Here is a 17,390-nt window from a genome sequence, read left to right as displayed (position 1 = left end):
CTTAACTTGGTCATCCCAATGATATAGCCACGTTCAGGTTAATTGCTTTTGAAGCCAGTTTAATTAAATATTAAATGTTAATCACTTTGAACAAGAGCAGGATGAAGTATTCTCAAATATCACATATTAAGAATGGTATGTGGGCTCAGAATTCTAAAAATATTATACCAGTAGATGGCCCTGTCAATGTTATAATTACTCAACAAATTAACAACAGGGCAGCACCATAACATTCTCAAATTACACAAATATACTCAACCCAGAGGGAAATAAATTTCTGCGGTATCAAAAAATTGTGAAATGAAGCAGATAGTATAGTTAATCTAATTGAAAGAGCATAAAGTGTTAAATCAAAAGTGATAGGAAAAGAAATTTAGTGAAAATTGTGTTTGTAAATGCCTGAAGGAATATAATTCACAGAAACAAAATCCAAAGTGATGGGAGCAAGTAGGAAACAAACTGAATAATGGCAAGGAATAGAGGCCTGAAGGAAAAATAGAGAATTAATGCATTGCATTTCCAGGAGGAAAAATTGATAGTCACTTATTATTTTGATGTACATGAATCACACCCTTCAATGGATTGCTGGGCCTTGGAACAAGCAAAAACACTTTCTTCATAAAAATATAAGCAATCGGTCTCAGCAGAATTCTGTAGCAAACAAACAAGTGGTTCAAGGCATTCACCATCACCTTCTCAAGACCAATTTGGGATGGTAAATAAATACTGGCTTTGCCAGCAATGCCCACATCCCATGAACAAATAAAAAAAAAACATATGGATATGTTTGTTGCGCTTCGTAGTACAGAGCTTGAGTACTGCTGAAAAAGAGATGTGCTGTCGAAGCTTTTCGTCTTACACTCATCAGGGCAGAATCGCAAGAACACCATATCTCAAAGGGATCCTCACATTTATATTGTATGAGAAGAGGGTGCTGATTGGTTGGCAAGTAGGCTCTAATTGGTAGAGGTGTTGCCATAGAGAATGCACCAGGGAACAGTTGTTAGCCATCACAAAAATGGTTGGAATGTAGTAATGGCTAAAGTTACTTAAGGTAAAATACATACACAGAATTCGTTGCACACGTTACACAAAGCCCATCTTGTGAGAGAATCTAAAGCTAGGGGCCATAAATACAAAATAATTATGAACAAACTCATTGTGAAATAAGGAGATAGTTCTTCACTTAGGTGGTTAGAATGTGGAGCTCGCTACCACCGGAAGTGGTTGAGACAAATAGAGAAGATGCTTTCAGAAGGAAACCAAATCAGTACATCAGTAAAGAAAATAAAAAGACATGCTTAAAGGCTGAGATGAGGCAGATGGAATGGATGGAGATTGATTTCAACACCAGCACAAACTTGTTGGGCTGAATGGCCTGTTTCAATATTGTATATTCTATGTAACTATGTCTTACCGTTCCAGCTGTATCCAGGATTTCAAGCATACATTGTTGTCCATCTACTTCAACTTGCTGCCATAAAGAAAAAATCAGGTGTTTAAACTACTAGAATTAGTCTGTTTCCAGCTTGTGTCTTAAATGTCAGAAATTTTTTTTTAAGTATTAAAAATGTTGAACCAATTGCGACGAAGTGTCAAATGAATTAATACTGTTTTCTTATGGTCAAATCTCCATTACACAATATATCCAATGGAACCTTCCAATATTTAAACAAAGTTCGAAACACACTATGATATAAAGGATTCCATAAAATTTGATTTGCTCAGCGTTGAACCACAACAAAATCAATACCACTAGCAGTATTATTAGGCATTTCCAGTTAAAGACCCATGCCCATATTCTTGACACAAAATAATTTATCACTTACCAAGTTAGACCTGTACTTACCAGACTGTGACATACAGCTGTTTTAAACAGCTCAGAGGAGTACAGAATGTGTACTAGATAGTCCCACTCTGCTACTTGAAGGAAGCATGGAAGCTCATTAAATACCTGACAGCCATCAAGATTAGATGGTACTTCCATCTTTCGAGGATAAGCTTTACCATGACCCTAGCATTGGAGACATTCAGAAGACTTTTGACTTCATGATAAACTCACCTTTCTGTAGGAGTCCTCTATTGTTGGATCATACTTTTCAACAAATATTCCTTGAACAAACTGTACAGTCTGCAAAACAGTTCAATTGACTCAACATTACTATCACAGCAAACTAGAATACACAAGTTGAACTTCACAGACGTATGTCAAATTATAATACACAATGACCTTTAATAGTTACTTTAATTCCAATGGTTAAGAAATACAGAATTTGAAAAATGTGCTCTGGATGAATAGACATGTTGTTATTTTGAACTACAGGCTGTTCGATCTCTAGGATGTGTTGAGTTATAGAATCATAGGAAGGTTACAGCACAGAAGGAGGCCATTCAGTCTCATGCTGATCTCTGCAAAAGCAACTCAGCCAGTCCCATTCCCCACAGTTTCCCTGTAGTCCTGCTCTCTTCAGATAATTATCCAATTCCCTTTTGAAAGCCATGAATCTGTCCCCACCACATTCAGGCAGTACATCCCTGAACCTAATCGTTTGATACACAATTTTTTTTTCATGTTGCCACTCCTTCTTTTGCTTATCACTTTAATTTGCTGTACTCTGGTTCTCAACCCTTCCACAACCGGTAGAGTTTCTGCCCATCTACTCTGCCCAGATCCCTTATCATTCTGAGCACCTCTTATCAAATCTATTCTCAACCTGCTCTGTGCTTCACCAATCAATTTACATAATTAATCTTTCATTCCCAGAACCATTTCACAGAAATCTTTTCTGAACCCTCTCTTTCCTAAAATGTGGTGCCCAGAATTGGACACAATACTCCAACTGAAGCCAAACTAGTGTTTTATAAAGATTCACCATTACGTTCTTGTCTTTGCAGTCTAAGCCTCCATTTAGAAAGCCCAGGATCTTGTATGCCTTATCCCTTTCTCAGCCTAGGCTGCCATCTTCAATAATTTGTGTACATATACCCCCAAGTCCCTCTGCTCCTGCACCCGCTTTAGAATCGTATTCTTTATTTTATACTGCCTTTCCTCATTCTTCCAAGCTAAAATATGACACTTCACACTTCTCTACATTTTTTTCATATTTGTTCACAGGATGTGGGCTTTGCTGGCTAGGCCAGCATTTATTGCCCATTCCGAATTTCCTTTGAGAAGGTGGTGGTGATGAGCTGCATTCTTGAACTGCTGCAGTCCATCTGGTGTAGGTGCACCCACAGTGCTGTTAGGAAGGGAGTTCCAAGATTTTGACTCACCTAACATGTCTGCCCATTCCACAGGTCTGTTATCCAATCTCACTCAATGGAGCAGTGAGACAAATACTACTGGCTTCAGCATCAGTTTGGGAGAGGTAAAAACTATCACAGGGTTCTCAATTATCACCATAAAGCCTTTATTCTAAAGAGTGCGTGCACACATCAGGATCACACTGGAGTGAGAATTAACCAGTTAGCATTTAGACCTGCATTAAATTTAGATACTAGGACAGCTGGCAACTGCAGATTCATATAAGGGCAGTTAAAAGGAAATTGGAAGCACACAAATGTAACACAGAAATGTTATAGGACTCACCAAAGCTGACTTTCCAACTCCTCCTGAACCAAGGACCACCAGCTTATACTCGCGCATTGTGCAGCGTTTTCAGTGAATACTGTTTTCAGCTGCACCAAAACAAAAATCACAATTGTTAGATAAATGCTGCAGTTTGAGTGGAATCAAATCTCAAAGTAAACCATATTACAGTAATAAAAACAGAAAACTCAGCAGATCTGGCAGTATCTGTGAGAGAGAAACAGAGTTAAGATTTCAAGTCTGTAGGTGTATTTAAGGGGAAACTAAAACACCTGAGGGAGTTAGAAGTGGATTATGCTGATCTGGTTAGATAAGGGGTTTGAGGCAGCTCATGTGTAGCATAAACACTGGCATGGGCCAGTTGGGCTGAGTAGCTTGCTCCTGTTGCTGTACATTCTATGTAATTCTACATAACTTACTGTAACATTAAAGCTTGTGAGTTGACATTTAAGTGCTGTTATGACGTGGTAAATGATGTGTGCCAGGCCGATCAAATCCATGAAGGAAACTTGATCATGCAGCCACAACTGTTTTGCAATTTGTATTTTATTTTGAGATGCATGTCCTGAATTCAGAAGTAATAAGACTACCACCACTTCAGAGGTTTTAGAAAACTAAATCAAACATTTGTTAGCAAAAGCAAAAGTTTCGAGCACATACATAGGTCTACAAATCACTACTATAATAACGTCTAAAATCCTTAATTAATCTGGCTCTCAGTTACACCTCTGTTAAGGCAACAGTAAAACATATAGATTTAAACAGACCCAGGCAAAGTAACACAATACCCTGAATAGGAGAAGTCAAAGTGAGTTTTCTCAGCTTCGGTTCCTGTAGACAGCAACTTGATGCACAGAGACTGAAGGCTTTTTACACTTGCTAGAGCTTAGAATGCCTTCTCCTCTGACACATTGCCTCATCTCCTTAATACATGTTTCTCCCTTTTTAATGCAAATTCTATTGTTTCGATATGTCTTTGGAACTTTACCTTTCTCATAATATAAACTTTTTCATAGTGTTCATATTATCAGTAACCTTTGGGAAAAATAAACACACTTTGGCTTAGCTCCTTCTGGCTAGGTGTAACATCTTACCATCTCTTTGAAATTCAAACTACTCTAATTAATCTAAAAAAGCAAATTTTCCTCACATCTCACATTCTAAAACTTCAGCCATGTTCATGTATTTAGCATTTCAAACTTAGCTTCTTGTTGAACTCAAAGCCTCCAGACCAGCTGTCTCCAATTCAATTAAATCCCACATGCACACATTCAGACAGAGAAACTATCCAAACCCCACTATTACAATAAATCACAATATCATGACAGTACACTCCAAAAACTAGAGGGGGGAAAAACCTCAGGGTTATCAGATTGAAACTCTGTGAGGTGGGCTGTTGTTAAAGCCGTCTATGTTGGGCAATTTTTGGAGAGAATTCCAAGGTGAGATCTTCAAAGGTGAAAATTGGAATCCCTCGTAAGAGAGACAGAGTTTCAGTGAGATTGGTTGACTCAGTGTTACTGATGTCAAGGTGAGTTTTGAGAAATCCATGGGCCAGCATCTTCTGGTCGGCGAGCGGGGGCGGGGCCTGCCTGAGAAAACACACAATCCGAGTTGGATATGTGCCTGACAACCTGTCAATGGCCTATTAAGGCAGTTAAAAAACCAATTGAATTCATTAACGGACTTGACCGTCCAACCTTAAGGTTGGCAGGCAGGCAGGCCGGGAGCCCAGGCAGACTTGTGAATAAACACAAAACCTCATCCACGGGCGGGATGAGGTTTCATGAGTGATTTAAAAAATGTAGGATATTTTACAATAGAAGTTATGGACATGTCCCAACTCATGTGACAATGTCACATGAGGGGACATGGCAGGGAAATTTTTTTCTAAGCTTTATTCAAAGTTTTAAATCGGAGCTGATCTCCCTGAGGCAGCACTTTGTCTCAGGGAGATCTGTGCGCTCTTTCGCGCACATGCACAAAAGAACGCACTCCCGGCTGAGGGAATTGCCCCCCCACCGGCATAGCGCTTCCTGGCGCACGTCACACTGGGCGGGACTTAATTGGCCCGTCCACATAAAATGGCGGTGCGTCCCCGCCCGTACTCCCCACCCCACCCGCAACGGGAGGAAAATGTGGCCCATGGACTCCGCCTTTATGCTATGTGGAAAATATTTATAAACTCAAAACAACCTGACATTTCTAACACAACTTAATCCCTCCCAACACTTTCAGCATGCCCAAAAGTACATTTTCCCAAATAATTTATGGTATGTACTCTTATATATGTATATTTATACTATACATTAATTAAAATGAAAACTGGCATGTAGCTTTCCATTTCATATAGACTTGTAAGTAGAAGGATTCACAGGCAACGGCACTACCATCAGGAAAGGACAGCAGTGACAAGTGATCAACAAGCGTGACCCAAATAGCAAGTCCCTTTAAACGCTGAAAAAGTGCAATTATTTTAAAATTATTATTACTTCCTATGAGCAACAGTTCACAGATCCACATCAACCAAAACCTAGTCTGTGTAGAATTCTACATACATAGATGGTGTATATAAGGGGTACTTAAGAAAAGCCAGCAATTAACACATTATCACAGAATAATTATGGCCAAAAAAGTGTTGCCATAGCTACCTGTGACTACTCCACAAGTTTTATTGGATAATTCTCATCTACAAGAATGCAACCAATTTCTTATTCAAGTAGGCTCTGCCCTCCATTCTAGAAAATTCTACAGTTTTATGCAACCTTATCAAAAGCTTTTGACAATCCAAATGCACAATGTTGACAGGCTACCTTCATTCCTCAATGTAGTAAGGTCCTCCGGGGGAAAAAAAAATCAACCAGGTTGGTCAGACATCATCTTCAAGAAGTCATTTTGTGAACCTCTAGTAACTCCTGTCCAGGTGGTCATACAGAGCATCTCCAATGAGTTCTTACAACAACTTTCTTATAATTGGTGCCAAGCTAATGCACCTAATTTCTCAGTTCTGACTTGTTGCTATTTTGAATGTCATAGGCCTTCATCTAATCCACCGCAATCATCTATCTCATAGAGTCATCAAGGTCTACAGCACTGAAAAAGGCCCTTCGGCCCATCGAGTCTGCACCTGTCAAACAAGTACCTAACTATTCTAATCCCATTTTCCAGCACTAGGCCCACAGCCTTGTATGCCATGGCATCGCAAGTGCACATCCAAATACTTCTTAAATGTTATGAGGGTTTCTGCCTCTACCACCCTTTCAGGCAGTGAGTTCCAGATTCCCACCACCCTCTGCGTGAAAAAAATTCTTCCTAACATCCCCTCTAAACCTCCTGCCCCTTACCTTAAACCTATGCTCCCTGGTTATTGATCCCTCCACCAAGGGGAAAAGTTCCTTCCTGTCTACCCTATCTATGCCCCTCAATTTTATACACTTCAACCCCCCTCAATCTCCTCTGCTCCAGGGAAAATAACCCCAGTCTATCCAATCTCTCCTCATAACTAAGACTCTCCAGCCCAGGCAACATCCTGGTAAATCTCCTCTGCACTCTCTCTAGTGCAATCACATCCTTCCTATAATGCGGATTCCAGAACTGCACGCAATACTCTAGGCTGTTGCCTAGACAGCGTTTTATACAGTTCCAGCATAACCCACCTGCTCTTACATTCTATGCCTCAGCTAATAAAGGCAAGTATCCCATATGCCTTTTTAACCACCTTATCTACCTGTCCCGCTACCTTAAGAACGTAAAATCAGGAGTAGGCAATTCAGTCCCTCGAGCCTGCCCCTCCATTCAATACGACCATGGCTGATCTCATTTTGGCCTCAACTTCAATTTCCCGCCCTCTCCCCATAACCTTTCAGCCCGTTACTAATTAAAAATCTGTCCACCTCCTCCCTAAATTTATTCAGTGTCCCGACATCTACTGCACTCTGAGGTAGTGAATTCCACAGATTCACGACCCTTTGAGATAAGTAATTCCTCTTCATCTCTGATTTAAATCTATCAACCCTTAGCCCAAAACTATGGCCTCTCATTCTAGAATGCCCCACAAGGGGAAACATCCGCTTAGCATCTTATATACCTCAATTAGATCTCCTCTCATCCTTCTAAACTATAGTGAGTATAGGCCTAAAGGATCAGTGGACATGCACTCCAAGGTCCCTCTGACCCTCGGTACTTCCCAGGGTCCTACCCATTCATCGTGTATTCCCGTGCCTTATTTGTCCTGCCCAAATGCATCACCCCACACTTATCCGGGTTAAATTGTGTTTGCCACTGATCAGCCCATCTGACCAGCCTGTCTTTATCCTCCTGTAAGCTAAGGCTATCCTCCTCATTATTTGCCACCCCACCAATTTTCATGTCATCCGCGAACTTACTGATCAACTTTCCTACAATCAAGTTTAAATCGTTTATATATACCACAAATAGCAAGGGACCCAACACTGGTCCCTGTGGAACCCCACTGGACACAGGCATCTAGTCACAAAAACACCCCTTGACTATCACCCGTTGCTTCCTGCCACTCAGCCAATTCTGGATCCAATTTGCCAAATTGCCTTGGATCCCATGGGCTCTTACCTTCATTATCAGTCTCCCATGTGGGACCTTATCAAAAGCCTTGCTGAAGTCCAAGTAGACTATGTCAAATGCATTGCCCTCATCTACACACCTGGTCATCTCTTTGAAAAATTCAATCAAATTGGTCAGACATGACCTCCCCTTAACAAAAGGATGTTTGTGTGGATGAACTATTAAAAACTTAATCAATTGGCACAGCTCTCATTTCTTTGAGCAAGCCTGGTAAGTGCCATCTTGACCAGCAGCTCAATTCAATTCAAGATGGGCTGAGGCAAAGCTGGAGGCCACCAACATTACAGAGGGAGAGAAGATGGTCTTTGGTGATAGAGGATATACAAGATCAAAATTGATGTCTAGATATGAACAACCTGATGACTTGACAATAGTCCGTGGGGGGGAGATGGAATCACTGACAATGGTAAAAACATTCTGATGGGGTGAAGATGATAGCTTCATTCTTTCCAATAATGAACTGGAAGAAAGTGCAGCTCATCCACAACTTCATTCTGGACATATAGTCTGACAACAGAAGCAATAGAAGAGTCAAGAGACAGGGACATCAGCATATATGTGGAACCCATGTCTGATGGTTTTATCAAGGAGCATCATATAAATGAGGAACAGGTCAAGGGTAGATCCATGAGGACTTTAGCAGTAACAATGTGGAGCAGGAAGAGAATTACTGAAGATGGGTCCTTCTACTTTGGGCTCTAGGCATGGGACTTGGTTTTTAGACAGACTGTAGACATACTCTGGTATCTGTTTAACATTTGTTTATTAGTACTACATTAAACAGGTTCCAGAATAGGTTATGTTACTTCTAGGCATGATCCCAGCCTTTCTTCCGAGTCTAACACGACTTGACTGATGTCAGTCATCATTATCTACGTCATACATTAGCAGATCCTGTTAACCCTTTATACTACACCCCCCCACCAAATATGCCATCCCACTTATTAACAACATGAAACTATGTCTAACTATTTACATTGCATTTCTGTAACTCCCTTTTTGCAACTACAGATTTTACCCAACTACTAACTCTTCCCCCTCACCACCCACACCAAGTCATTACGTTGGGAGATTCAATCTCCCACTGTATTCTCGATCTTTAGGGAAGACGCTTTGCAGGCATGAGGGCTTTCTTTTGCATCTGGTACGACATCATCATCTGCAGATTAGGACAATACTTTTGCAGCATTGCTGGGAAGCAAAGTGTAGATTGCAGAATGACTGAACTGCAAGCCCAATGAAAACATTTCATTGAAAGACGGCTCCAAAAGAGAAGACGGAGGAGAATTGACCCTAGACCCCCTGGGACTAGAAAAGAGCAACTCAAGACATAGGAGCTGGCTGCTCCCTCCAAAGATTCTGGGAAGAAGCCTCAGAAGAGGAATGATCTTCAACTCCAGGGAAGAGGTATCATCCACTGCTATATCAAAGGCTGAAAAGATCCGAGATTTCAATGAACTTATGTGACAAAGGACAAAAAGGACCAACTTCCTATAAGTCTGTCAGGAAAAGAAGAGATGATTTCCCAATAACATTTCGGAAGACCGTATACTTTCTGTAGGCATGGCAAGAGTCATACTTCTCGCTGTACGACATTGCGCCACAATGGGCAATGAGAAGAATGGCTGAGGATATGGAAACAAGACAGGCTCACCTTCTGTAATGAGACGAATTTCTTGTAGACAATCGACTCAGGTTTGCTGTACAGGATTCTGCAGCTTCAGAGGTGCTAAAGATTCTGCTGCAGCTTCTGTGCTGACCTCCAGCTGTGGAGGGAAGAAGAATTTCAGCTGGGACTGAAGTATGGGTATCAACTGACTTTCACCCTTGGAAGGTACAAGCTCTTGGGCAAAATGATCCTCTATGTACTCTGACCTGGACTCAGGCAAGGCATCCTCTATGGAAGATTCTTCATGGGCAACAGGAAATAAAGTAGGCAATACATAGTCAGATTTAGTGGAACTAGGGTCTGAATGGTGCTCAGCCACGAAAAACACAGCTGAATCCTCCAAGACAACAGACTTCATAAGGCGCATCTATCTACAGGAAAGACGTATCATTTTCTAGGACCTCAACTTCCAAGAAATCACTCATTACTGCAAGAGATTCTTCCTCATCACACTCTAGGAAGAGTCAATTCAGGTCCAGCAGGTCTTCATGGGTATGGTCACCATCTACTGTGCCTTCTGTATCTGCTACCTCTGGCCTTTGTGAAGAACTGAGATTTTCACAAGTTCCATATCTGGCCTGGGTCTAGTGGATGGTGTCTCTGTGGCTGAATTTCCACTGCTTCTAAATAAAAGGTTGAAGATTGTTACATGAAAGATAGTAAGTTGTTCAAATGATGAGCATCATCTGTTTTTTCTAGGATTCCTAGAAGTATGCCAACATCGTCACTCAATAAGGATGTACATTAATTACGAACAACAGAGAGAATCACTGATCTGTCGCCCATTGTAGCTAAAGAAAACAATAATCATGTCTTTGATTGGAAGGGTTGTGCCGCCTGGACCTTGTAACTTGATGTCTGATGGATGAAGGGTCATTGTCTGAAGCCAGTCAAGATCATCTACTAACATGTTAACAGCACTCCAATATCAATTTTAAAAGTAGTATTAAAGCCTTGAACATGGATTGTAACTGAGTAGTAGTCTGGATTAAGACTACTTCCCCCAGGAACTCTAATGTTGTGTTTTTCTGGACTTTCCATTTCTTGGTAGGAATGTGTTTCATAAATACATTCTGGTCTTCGACTTTGATTAAAATGACCAGATTTGTAGAAACAACTGAAATGTCCAGTTTTATCACACTGGAAGCATTCTGTGCCCCCTGCTGGGCAGTTGTGGCATCTATACTGGATTTTCACGCCACAACGCAAGCATCTCAAAATGGCAGCCGGCATAGAGTTTCCTGCACTTTCACTTGGTTTGGCAGGCTTTTGGGTGGGGCCACTGCCCATGGGCCTATCCAATCTATGGAGTCATGTGAAGCCTCGGAGTCGCCCAGAATTATAGCCCAATTTGGCACTCGGAGTTGGGGCCTTCTTACACACAGAATCTCCTGCTCAACAATGGGGTTTCATGGTGGATTACAAAAGGTATCAAGGGCTTTAAGAATGGACTTGAAGTCCGCAGTGGTTGTCCTGCACACCCTGCCTTAGGAGCATACCATCTGCTACTGGACCTACTCTAAAGAAAGGAACTAACTTAAAGCTTTGGCTCCTTTTCACGAAGACCTGATGCTGTTCGGTACTGGAGAAAATGGCATTTCCATGTCCCCCACTGCTGGCCTCACTATGGACCCTCGAAGCAGTCAAACAGGTAGGGCAAGGGCAGGGACTGCTCACCAGGTACGGTCATCGTTACCTCTCTCCAGTGTGCCTCCTTTGTCCACCGATTTTTTTCATTAGCTGTTTTCAAAAAGTTCTTCACTCTATGGTTCCTTCGATAAACACTGATGTGTTTTTTTTAACATTGGTATCTCTACTGCTGCCACCATGTTCTGAGATGGGTACTTCTACCTTGGACTCTAGATGTGGGACTTTGTTCTGGGACTGTAGACATACTCTGGTGTCTGCTTAGCACTTGTTTATTAGTACTACATCCAAACAGGTTACAGAGGAGGCATGTTGCTCCTTGGCATGATTCCAACCTCTCTGAGATTAACATATGACTGACTGATGTCAGTGGTACATCATCATCTACGTCATACATTATCCCATCTGTTAACCATTTCTACTATACACTGGCTACAATTGAAGAAGAGTGGAACCAAATGAGGGCATTTTCACTGAGCTGGGCAACAGGAAAGACATTAGATAATGATGATATAGTTGACCACACCGAAAGGAAATTGAGGAATAATGCAGAATAAGTCAGAAAATGCCAGCTCCTTCCATTTATCATTCTGGGCCGTCTTTTTGTCAGTTAAAAAGAGGACTCCACTCCCAAGTCTAATTGTTGAAGCAACACATCACTGGAATTGACTAAGGAATGGAATCTGTATCTTGCAGTAATCCTTTAGAGCATTTTTAGATGGAGAAATTCAATCAGAACCATTAGCTTCTATGATTACTTTATTACTAAAAGCTTAGTAACCAGAATAAACTATGATATTACCTTTTGCCTTGTTTTAGTGGAGCTAACCCATTTTATAGCCCAATTATACAAGCGTGTTACTCCACACAACACCCATAATTGACAGAGTAAGCTGTTTTGATACTGACGCTTATACTAATGACTAAACATAAAATGCTAAGTTATTTTCCCTCTCTTTGGTTTATTCTATATTTGATATATAACCTCCAAAATCTCGCAAAAACTTCAGCTTCTAAACATAACTGACAACTCAAATGCACAGCTGAAAAACAGCCCTGAATGAAGGTCTGAGACCAAAATCACTGTTAGATAATTTAATAAATTAAATTATTTCATTAGGTTGCATTTTAGAGGCTTTTTTAGTGCTTTGGGATCACATTCTGCAGTTAAATTCATTTTTCTGTGCAAACGGAAACCTCGGACTAATGTATGATTCAAAGAGCACTTAGAATGGAATCATAGAACAATGGTTAAAGCATGAAGGAGGCCATTCATCCCCATTGTGTCTGTGGTAGCTCCCTGCAAGAGCAACTCATCTAGCCCCGTTCCCCTGCCATTTCCCTGTCGCACTGCAAATTCTCTTTCCAGGTAATTTTCTCTCTCCAATCCCTTTTTGGAAGCCACAATAGAATCCACCTCTACAACATGCTCAGGCAATGCACTCTAGATCCTAACCACTCACTGTGTAAAAAGGCTTTTCCCCAATGCAGTGCGATATGAGCAGTTCTAAAGCTTCAAGTAACCCAATAACTCATCAATTGTATTATGGGTCTGTAAAAGTACATAAAGAGGTGAAGTGTTTGAAGTGGTGGATTTTGAAATTGTCAATAATAAAACTAATGTTGCAAAATCTATTTCCTAGGAAAGGGGGGAAATTCCCAACATCTCCCTTTTGGTGACAGGAATTCTCCCAAGGAAATGTAAACTTCTTGCACTTTTACTGGCATATTTTCCAGCATTTTGAAATCTTCTATAATTTTCTGAACCCAAAACAGGTGGTGGGCAAAGTGCATTTCATGCTTAGTCAAGTCGAGCAACAATGCCTTTTTAAAAAAGGAACGCATTTAGAATCCCTAGGACAAATGCTCTGAAGTCATCTCTTATAATACAATGACAGTGAACAAGCTTGCCTCATCTTTCTTTTGGGGCCTTTCCACAAGTTCATACCTACCCTTAGATGTGTCTGACAGTACATATCTTAGATACATCCAAAATGTGGCCTTGTATGCCCATAGCTTTCAACCCCTTCGCAACAACGACTTATATTTAGTGCGTTTAAAATGGCAAAATGACCCAATGCATGAGTGAAAGAGAGTAAAGGAAAATAAATCAGAGTGGGAAGGATGAGTGAGGAAGGGTGGGAGTTAGGTTAGAGGAGAGAGGGGAATAGAGAGAAAACAAGGGAGTGTGGGGGGTTTCTTGGGCAATGAATTTGAAATAATACAAGTTTCAGCTTTGATGAGCAAATTTCCCTTGACCAAAACACAATCTGTTCTGAGACATGTTCGTTGCATATCCATTCCCTAAATTTAAAAAAACTATGCCCAATTTAACAATTATATTACACTAGAAGTAGTGTTTACTGCAAACCTCAGGTACATATTAAAATGTTAAGCTTAACTGCCTAGTTGAGAAAGCCCACTGTTAATGCCCTTATAGCCTAATTACTAATGAATATGTTCCTCACTGTTAAAATGAAGCTAATTACAACTTATCAAAGAATCTCCTAAATAAGCCAACACACAATCTACCAAGCGCAGCAGTCATGTTAGATATTGCTGGGTTGATCACGTATTCCTAGAAATGAGACATTTATAGAATATTGATGCAAATGACTTAACATACGACAGCAAGCTATTAAAAATTTCTGAAATTAGATATGGGTACAAAGAATAAATTAAATATGGACCTATTTTTGACTGCTAAAAAGCAAATGGATGTCAAAATGTGGTTAGTCATCAAGAATGGCTCTGCCAAAGCAGAAAAAAAGCACTAACATATGCCCAACAGTGAAGTTAGTTTTATTGCTCAGTTAAGAAATCTGGAGACATAGGTGAAAATGTTGACCTAAAATGTGCAGTTTAAAAATACAAACCAAATTAAAGATATTAGAAATTAGATCAGTCTTTTAACATTCCAATTTGTTGCACAACTTTGCACATGAAAGCAGAGTTCAAGTTTGCAGGGCATAAGATTTTAAAAACAGAACATGAAAAACTGTTGAGTATTCATACAAGTCAAGCAATGCCTTTTGTTCAAATACAGCTATGTTTGAGCTTCCCAAACCTTATACGGTGAACTACCATATCATGCACGTTAAATGAACAAACTAAATTTCCTAAGTCGTGGCATATAAGTCAACCCAGCGCAAATAAGCTGACCACATTTTTCCAGCTCCAAAAGTCATGCTTTTGCATATATATGGTGTATAAGTCAACTCCATTTTCAGCCATGACTTGCTATATTCGCATTAGTAGTCAGCCTCAATTTTTCACCCTATAAATACATATTTTACTTACCAGTACCTTATAACTGGGCACAAGGGATCAAGCAGGCGAAACAAGTTGTGTTGCAAAGATACTTGAGAGGTTAAGATATGCCCACTCTTTGCACTGTTATGATCCCAGCTGAGATTACCCCTGGACAAGCCAGAAGTGTCTTGCTTCTCTGGACCCCTGTTGCTAGGCAACAGTACTGTTTTTTTCTGCTCTTGTTTGCTTAACTTAGCTACAGTCGTAAAACTCTTATTAGAAATGCAAGCACCTTTTAATAAAAGTGAAACTAAAACTCAATTTGACCTTTTCTTAACACACAGATACAGAAATACAAATCAAACTTCAACATTAAAGCTAAAACACATTCCTAATACCCACAAATACAAAATATAACTTACTTAAACTATCTCTATATCCAAATAACACAGATGCCGATGACATTTCAAAACAGCGAACACACACACACACACACGTGGACGGTTCACTTTATACTCGGTATAAAAGTCAAACCCCGTTTTGAGGCTTCGTAGGTCAAGTTGTACGCCGTCATTCATGGTAATATTACAGCTGCACCAATGCTGCCAATTCACCCCCATCAAGTCTCGAACACTTTTATTGCATTCTTTTTTAAAATCTCTACATTCCTCCAGAAGAAACCATTAAACAACATTAGGAAGACCCCAAGTTTTATGCCAGTACAGAGTAGGCTGACATCAGCCAGGCTGGCATTTGGGTTAACATATATTTATCATGTTAAAGGCACTGCATAAAATGGCCCAAGGAAGGCACTTCACAGGAGCATTATAAATAATAATAACACCGAGTCACATAAGGAGGTATTAGGCGAGATGGCCAAAGAGGTAGGTTTTAAGGAGTGTCTGAAAGGATGAAAATGAGGTAATGAGGTGGAGGGGTATAGGGAGGGGATTCCAGAGCTTAAGGCCTAGGCAACTAAAGGCAGGGTCAGCAATAGTGGTGTGATTAAAATCGAGAACGCAAGAAAGCCCAGAATTAGAGGAACACAGATTTCTTAGAAGGATGTGGAGCTGGAGATGATTACACAGATAGGGAGGGTGCAAGTCCACGGAAGTGTTTGAAAACAAGGAAGAGAATTTTAAAGACATCGCTTGACTGGGAGCCAATGTAGGTCAGCAATCACAGGGGTGATAGAAGAATGGGACTTGGTGCAAATTAAGACACAGGCAGAGTTTTGGATGAGCTCAAGTTTGCAGAGGGTAGGCTGAAGGAAGCCAGCCAGAAGTGTGTTGGAATAGTCAAGTCTAGAGGTAACAAAGGCACGAATGAAGGTTTCAGCAGCAAACAGGAACAAAGTAATGAAGATGGAAAAAAGCAGTCTTAGTGATGGCGCAAATAGAAGGTCAAAAGTTCATCTCGGGGTCAAATGTGACATAGACACAATTGTGAATAGAGTGGCTTAACTTCAGACTGTTGCCAGGGTAAAGGATGGAGTTGGTAGCTAGAGAATCGAGTTTGGAGTAGGGACCAAAAACTGTGTCTTCCCAATATTTAAATGGAGGAAATTTCTGCTCATCCAGTACTGGATTTCGGATAAGCAGTCTGATAGTTTAGCAACAGTGGACTCGTCGAAAGGTGGTGGTGAGGTGGAGCTAGGCATCATCAGCGTACATGTACAGCGTACAAAAACTAATGCTGTGCTTTTAGATGATTTCACAGAGCAGCAGCATGCAGATGAGAAATAGGGGGTCAAGAATAGATCCTTGATGGTCACCAGTGAGGTATCAGAGAGTAAAAGAAAGTCAACCACATTGCTGTGGGTCTGGAGTCACATGTAGGCCAGATCTTCATCAGATCTTCTGAAGAAGAGTCATTCGGACTCAAAACATTAACTGTCTTCCTCTCCACAGATGCTGTCAGCCCTGCTGAGTTTTTCCAGCTATTTTTGTTTTTGTTTCAGATTTCTAGCATCCGCAGTATTTTGCTTTTATCTTAGGTAAGGATGACAGATTTCCTTCCCTAAAGGGCATTAGTGAACCAGATGGGATTTTACAACAATTGACAATGGTTTCATGGTCATCATTAGACTTTTAATTCCAGATTTTTTATTGAATTCAAATTTCACCATCTGCCGTGGTCTCCAGATCATTACCCTGGGTTTCTGGAATATCAGTCCAGTGACAATACTACTATGCCACTGTCTTCACCACATCAAAGGCTGCAGATAGTTCGAGAAGGATGAGGAGGGAAAGTTTATCTTTTTCACAGTCACATAGGATGCCACTTGTGATTTTGATACTGTTTTGATACTGTGGCAGGGCGAAACCTGATTGGAGGGATTCAAACATGGAGTTCCATTAATGTAGGAATGGATTTGGAAGGCGACAGCACTTTAAAGTATTTGAAGGAGAGGGGGAAGTGGAAATGGGATGATAGTTTGTAAGGACAGTGGGGTCAAGGATTGCTTTCTTGAGGAGGGGCTGATGACAGATTTAAAAGAGAAAGGAAAAACACCTGAACAGAGAGAACAGTTAACAATATTATCAGACATGGGGAGCAGAAGGTGAAGTTGGGTGGTCAGCAGTTTAGTGGGAATAGGATTGAGGCCGGGAGGTGGATCTCCTGGACAAGAGA

The 17,390-nt window shown here is 40.7% G+C and overlaps 1 protein-coding gene across 3 annotated transcripts in view; it reads right to left on the bottom strand.

The window, feature by feature from the left end:
* The window catches only part of LOC144696563 (ras-related protein Rap-1b), a 74,933-nt gene that overhangs the window by 23,754 nt on the left and 33,789 nt on the right, over positions 1-17,390 (bottom strand). For all 3 annotated transcript variants that reach the window (XM_078567986.1, XM_078567987.1, XM_078567985.1), the window contains 3 exons: positions 3,590-3,678; positions 2,063-2,131; positions 1,418-1,474 (listed from right to left, as the gene is read on the bottom strand). In XM_078567986.1, coding sequence (XP_078424112.1) covers positions 1,418-1,474; positions 2,063-2,131; positions 3,590-3,646 — 183 coding nt within the window. In that variant the 5' untranslated portion in view covers positions 3,647-3,678. The remainder of the gene's footprint in view (positions 1-1,417; positions 1,475-2,062; positions 2,132-3,589; positions 3,679-17,390) is intronic.

The sequence above is a fragment of the Cetorhinus maximus genome, chromosome 22 (genome assembly GCF_964194155.1).
Source record: "Cetorhinus maximus chromosome 22, sCetMax3.hap1.1, whole genome shotgun sequence".
Taxonomy (NCBI): Eukaryota; Metazoa; Chordata; class Chondrichthyes; order Lamniformes; family Cetorhinidae; genus Cetorhinus; species Cetorhinus maximus.
Note: the sequence above shows the minus strand (reverse complement) of the source record. Positions and strands in the feature narration are given on the sequence as shown.